Raw genomic sequence first — 6,000 nt, 5'->3', positions numbered from 1 at the left:
AAAATAAAATATAGAAGGAGTCAATGAAGAAGAAGAACTTAAAAGATTGGTTTGGGTTAATATTAAACCATTTATTTACAGCAGATGCGAATAAAATAAAGATTGCCGTATTGAAGTTCATCCTCCGTCCTCCGTCGAGAAGATGGAACCTGAAGAAATAGAAGAAGTAGTAGAATATGCGTAGGAGACGGAAACTACGGAAGGCTAGCCGGTCTTCGAATAACATCAACAAGATAACAGAAATGCATCTCTTTCCAACCAATATTACGTCGGTTTTATGGTTGGTTACAACCAATGTTACACAAAAAAAACTGTTGTCATCATCGAAGTATTATGATAAGGACTTTCACCGTCAAGTGATGCGTTGTTGTCTATATATCATTTATGGGATCCACATACATTTTAAAATGATTATAAACGAAGATATTAAACGATTTCTGATATTTCATATGTTTTAGTAATTATTTACTATTTTTACATATTACTATTCCTCCACTTTTGTTATAAAAATATTGTACAGCGGTATACTACGATTTATTTTCAGTAGGTATTTTTCTTCCTAACAAAGAGACTTTTAAATATAGAAATTATACTCTGTATAGGTACTATATTATATTTACTACCTACCAGCATCATCTCCTGCAACGTTCACCTGCTGTCGTGTCGTTTTACCTGCGATCACAAAAATTACCTGCAAGACAGATTTTTTAACCCAACTGTACCAAGAAAAGTCATCCGCCAACAAAAATTATTTAATCGGTATAAAAAAACAGCAGATGTCAGAAAATTTAAAGCAGAAAGCAGGTATAGAGTACAATAACAAAGTTTTAAAGGGTGCAGGAATGAAAACGCAGGATTCTGATAGTCCAGGTGTTTTTAAATTGAGCGCTACCGCGCATGACACGCATTTCGATTCTCCGAACAAAACTACTTGTTGCCCTTCTCTGAAGTCAGTCTGCTTGCTGTTTATTGTGACGATTGTTACCGGCTGCAATACAGTAGTGTACGGCGTGAAATCATAATATCAAAGACTATTTTGATTTATTTATCTTAAAAAGTGAACATGGAACTTATTTGTACTGAAAATCTCGAGAATACCTGCAGAGCTACGCGAGACAAAGCTATATTTCATGATATTCGTGTACTAAACAATTTGTTAAACGAGGAAGTGTTCTCAATTCCAAAGTGTAATTATTTTGAAAAGGTACAAAATGACGTTCAACCCTTCATGCGAAAAGTGGTAACTACTTGGATGTTGGAGGTAAGTAACTATTTTAAATTATTACCGTTAATATTTATAAAATAGGAATTTCTTAATATTCTTGGCTATAGACAGTCTCGACTGTCTTTTGTTTTATGTCGCAGACGTTAAATTGGCGCAATTTTTAACAATATTTTTTATAAATTCAAATATTTTTACGATATAATTTTAAAAGTACAACTTAATTGTTTTAATATTTAAGGCTGTCAATTAATTTTTTAAAAGAAATACAACAAATTTCGTCAAAACAAGGTTTCCATTATGTGTAGAGTAATTACTTCTATAACCAACGAATATTCAAGAATATATCAAAAAATTTCTCAGTAAATATTGTTTTCTATCCATTTATTTTAATTCGGATTTAAGATTTTTATATTACTCAAAGGTGGTTAATCTACAATATAAATTTAGTGGTATCAATCAGTAGGTATATCCTTTTCTGTTAAGTAATAATCTGGTGATATTTTTATTCCAATGTTTCCAAACATTTTCTTTTTATTTTCCACAATAAATACATATGTATTTACAATAGTTGATTAAATAGTATTATGTGTATTACTTATTTTTGTCTGATAAAATGTTACAAATGTCTGCAACCAACAAGTTGTTGCATGTTCATATTGTGTCATTGTATCTACTACTTCCTTTCATATCATAAATATGCTATATACCTACTAATGGGTAAACCTATATCAATGTAGTAGTATTTTCTTTTTGCTTGTTTGCTGAGAAATAGTGTTTTATGACTGGACCTTAATAATTAATTGCCAAGTAAAACATTAACTGTCAACTAACTTAATTTTTCAGGTTTGTGAAGAGCAGATGTGTGAAGACCAGGTCTTGCCTTTGGCTATCAACATCATGGACAGATTTCTGTGTATTTGTGAGATCAAGAGACAACAATTGCAACTACTTGGTGCCACCTGCCTTCTGATTGCTTCCAAGGTTAGAAGTACAAATCTGCTCCCCATTGATCTTCTCTGTGCCTATACTGATTACAGTGTCTCTTATGAAAACATAGCAGTAAGTGAAATGTTTTAATAATATGTACTTAAATAGTTGTAGACAGTAGCAATCATTGTGTATAGCAGGTGACAAATGTGGATATGTTTTTTATTGTGTTACACAAATTCAAAAATGCAAATTATTAGAAGCTATGGATATACAAATCCAATACCCTGGCATTTTGTCTTGGTCGAAATACAAACTTTCAAGAATTTCTTGAAATCTACTTCTTCAAGAAATTTGTTAATGCTGTCAATTATTTATTCCACTTACCCTCAAGAAACTATTTAATATCCTTGGTAATAAGATATTTTTTAATACTTTAATACTACATTTGATGTGTATGTCTCATAGTCCCCAAAAAACATCAAATCATGTAAAATGTATCAATTTAATTTTGAAGAGATCTAGTGACCAGTAACATATTTGTTTTTATTAGCAAATTTTTCAGTTTTTGTTGTCAAGTTATGTTGACTATTCTTTTAAATATATTCTTCTTTCATTCTACTATTTTAAGAAAAGTATTGTTGCTATCACTATATGAGAACCGTTGAGTCATCCTGAAGAATAATTTACAAATTATTACATATGAATGATCTTGGTATATCTCAGTAACCAATTATCAACTGAATACAAAATAACAATCAGATTTATACTAACATTGGAAGAGAATGTGCAAGTTCTCATATCTTAACGGATTCCACATTTCACAGTATATAGACTTAAAAAGAAAAGAATCATCTCAATACAAAAATAAGCTTCCTCTAGAACAACTACAGAATTCATCAGAAACATATTAAGGAAGGGGGATACCATAGATCCTATATGACAGAGTTGTACATTTATTTGTAGGTACATACATAGAAGGCCTAAATATATATTGGATGAAAAATTGTCCATAATTGGATGATAGGTAATTTCAAACAATTTTTATTTTAAAAAGAACTCAACGTTTATATGTTGTTACAATGACAAGGGAACTTGGGAACATAAAAAAATACAGTAAATGAGGAATACAAGTAAACTTAAAACACAAACTATCTGCATAGGGTCAATGCAACAGGTCCTAATATTACAAAGCAGGGAAGCTGCTTAGGCCTTGTGCAAACTATAAATATCTAGGCTTGCATATTACGAATGATGGCACAATAATAGACCACAGAATATGATACAGAAACATACAGGTTAGGGGAGCAGGATCAGATGATATTTAAAGCCAATAAACATCATAACCCGGAGGATTATAACTATGGCAGTGGAATAAAAACTAGAACAGGGAAAATGCCAAAAGCCACAGAAATCAACTTTTGGTGAAAGTCCAGGAGGGAACGAATAACAAATGACCCTATCAGAAATAATTAAAATAGGTCATGCAATTGTAGATGACATTAGGACAAAACAACTTCTATGATACAGCCATGTACAGAGGATGACAGAAGATGGACCACCAAACCACCAGGGTGCAGAAAACATGAAAGACTAAGGAGAAGCTGGAGAGAAGGCATAGAATATATATATGTCGTTACATACATATATGTTGGCGATAAAGGGGTCGTATGGCCTCATAGGTCTTTCCACACTCTTCTGTATTTGGTCCTTACTGAGTTTTATTACCTTTTTTTAATAGTCGGTCCTGGTCTGAGACTGTCAGGAAGGAACTCTATTCTGAGCTGGACTCTACACTGTGTCCCAATGGCTAGTAGGAAATGTTCTATGGATATATAGCACTATAGAACAGATGTGAATAAAGTATAACTAAATAAACACCGCGGATCAACGGAGAGTATACCATTGAGGCAGCTCCTATGTCCATAACTTGTAGATTGAATCTGACACACACACGAAAAATATGCACATTTACACCTTGCTCAATCAGTCAATAATCATTAGACAGCTCCATCAGAATTCGCTTATCATACAATGATATTTGTACTACTACTCTTCTAAATCCCGAGATGTAACGCCGTCATGGCCATGGGATGCATGGCACAGGAGGAAAAGTATTGGCTAAACAATGCCCCAGAGAGTTGGCGAATTCTCCTTGTTCGTGTTTGTTATGGTCCCATTGTTTTCCAAGAGAAACTAGTGAATGAATAATGATTGCATTCATCATAAGTTCATTTTCCATCCCATAGATCTTACGGAAGTTAAACACTTCCTTGTTTTTTGTTAAGATGGATTGTACTACGGCTCTGATTGAACGTAATGGACAATGTTTAATGTATATCACAAGTACTTATTTTACCTATTATTTTAACTTTTGGGCGAGTCCAGACCTGCTGTACTGATTACGAGAGCTGTAGATCACAATTAAAGCAGGAATAACAGCAATAAACCATCCTTACTGAGAATAAAGTCATTAAAATTAACGCTGATTCGGAAACAGACGACCCCTATCCATTTTCGTTATTCTTCAGTCCAATAAGGATAACATTTTCTATAATAGAGGAAATAGAAATCCACTCTTCGTTGATTAACTATCGATGTTTTACCAAAAAGCATGAAATCATATACATTACTTAATTCTGGAACCCAAACAGGCCATTACTTTTTTATTACGAGACAATCGTCTGGGATCTCCATTAAATTTTTTTCATAATTCGTTATTAAAGAAGATAACAAGATTTCAAAATTGTCGATTATGCGTTTGATGTTACATAAATATGAATATTTACGTTGCAAATTTAAGTCATGTTAGCACTCTATTCGAAGCTGATATCTAATGTTCGGTATTAAGTATATTGTTTATACGTTTTTCCCACAGTTTTTATTGATTACTCTGAAAATTTTGTTTATAATATATCTATCTTAGACAGCCATATTGAAAATGGTTGCGCGGTTCCGTTATATATGTTTATTGTTATCAGAAAATACGTGTTTCTAGCGTGAATGTTTTTTAACATTAATAGAAAAAAATTCTTAAAAAGTTGGTGGTCAATTGGGTATTTAGTATGGAATATGGTTTATGGGGTTAATGGGGTTCGTTATTGCCTATACTGGTCGACAATGGTAGTTTGTTCGTTTTTCGGACACGCGTAGGTAATTTACAGTTGGCGCGTGACCAGAGGATAACCCACGACGTCCATTGCAGCAACATACGTCCATCTCATTGTTTATTAATCTCCTTATTATGTCTAACGGCTAATATCCTTTCCTACCTTAAAAAAATGCATTAAACTATTTTTTTGTCTATTGCACCAGTACATTTTTTATGAGTTTAAATATAATCACCTCCAAATTGGTGTAGGCTTGAACCAATGAATGAATTAAGTGTAGTGCGGAAGTACTAAAAGGAAAGTAAAAAAAGTACTGGAAGTAAAATTAGAGGAACCTGTGCAATAAAAGCTAGTTATGGTAGAATCTTAGTGTCTCTTTTACATAAAATACATATACGTATTACCTTTTTCGTATTTGCAGGAAAAGTTTGTGGCAGGAATGTAAAAAAGAACAAGGTTATTCAAGGTTAAACCGAATTTATGATGTTTCTAATCAATTCTAAATATTTCTCAAAATACCGGCCATTGCTGTGAACAGTTTGATCAGATTTACAATAAAATTAATGAAGTACCATTGTAATTAATATAGAGTTCTCAAATCTCAATAAAAATGTGTCATTCCTGACAAGTCTGTATTCATTTTAATCTGATACATCAATTAAGTTTATAAAAATGAAGTTTACATAGTGCCCAAAATAAGAAAAGTCTTAAAGTAATTGGTTTCTTTTCCAGGTTCTG

General features: G+C 32.4%; 1 protein-coding gene across 1 annotated transcript in view; it reads left to right on the top strand.

The window, feature by feature from the left end:
• Positions 1-959: 959 nt before the first annotated feature.
• Positions 960-6,000, top strand: part of LOC140439321 (G1/S-specific cyclin-D2-like) — a 72,624-nt gene continuing 67,583 nt past the window's right edge. The window contains exons 1-2 of the mRNA XM_072529161.1: positions 960-1,261; positions 2,069-2,284. Coding sequence (XP_072385262.1) covers positions 1,064-1,261; positions 2,069-2,284 — 414 coding nt within the window. The 5' untranslated portion in view covers positions 960-1,063. The remainder of the gene's footprint in view (positions 1,262-2,068; positions 2,285-6,000) is intronic.

This window comes from Diabrotica undecimpunctata, chromosome 4 (genome assembly GCF_040954645.1).
Source record: "Diabrotica undecimpunctata isolate CICGRU chromosome 4, icDiaUnde3, whole genome shotgun sequence".
Lineage (NCBI taxonomy): Eukaryota > Metazoa > Arthropoda > Insecta > Coleoptera > Chrysomelidae > Diabrotica > Diabrotica undecimpunctata.
The sequence above is the reverse complement of the archived record's forward strand: the minus strand, read 5'-3'. Positions and strand labels throughout refer to the sequence as shown.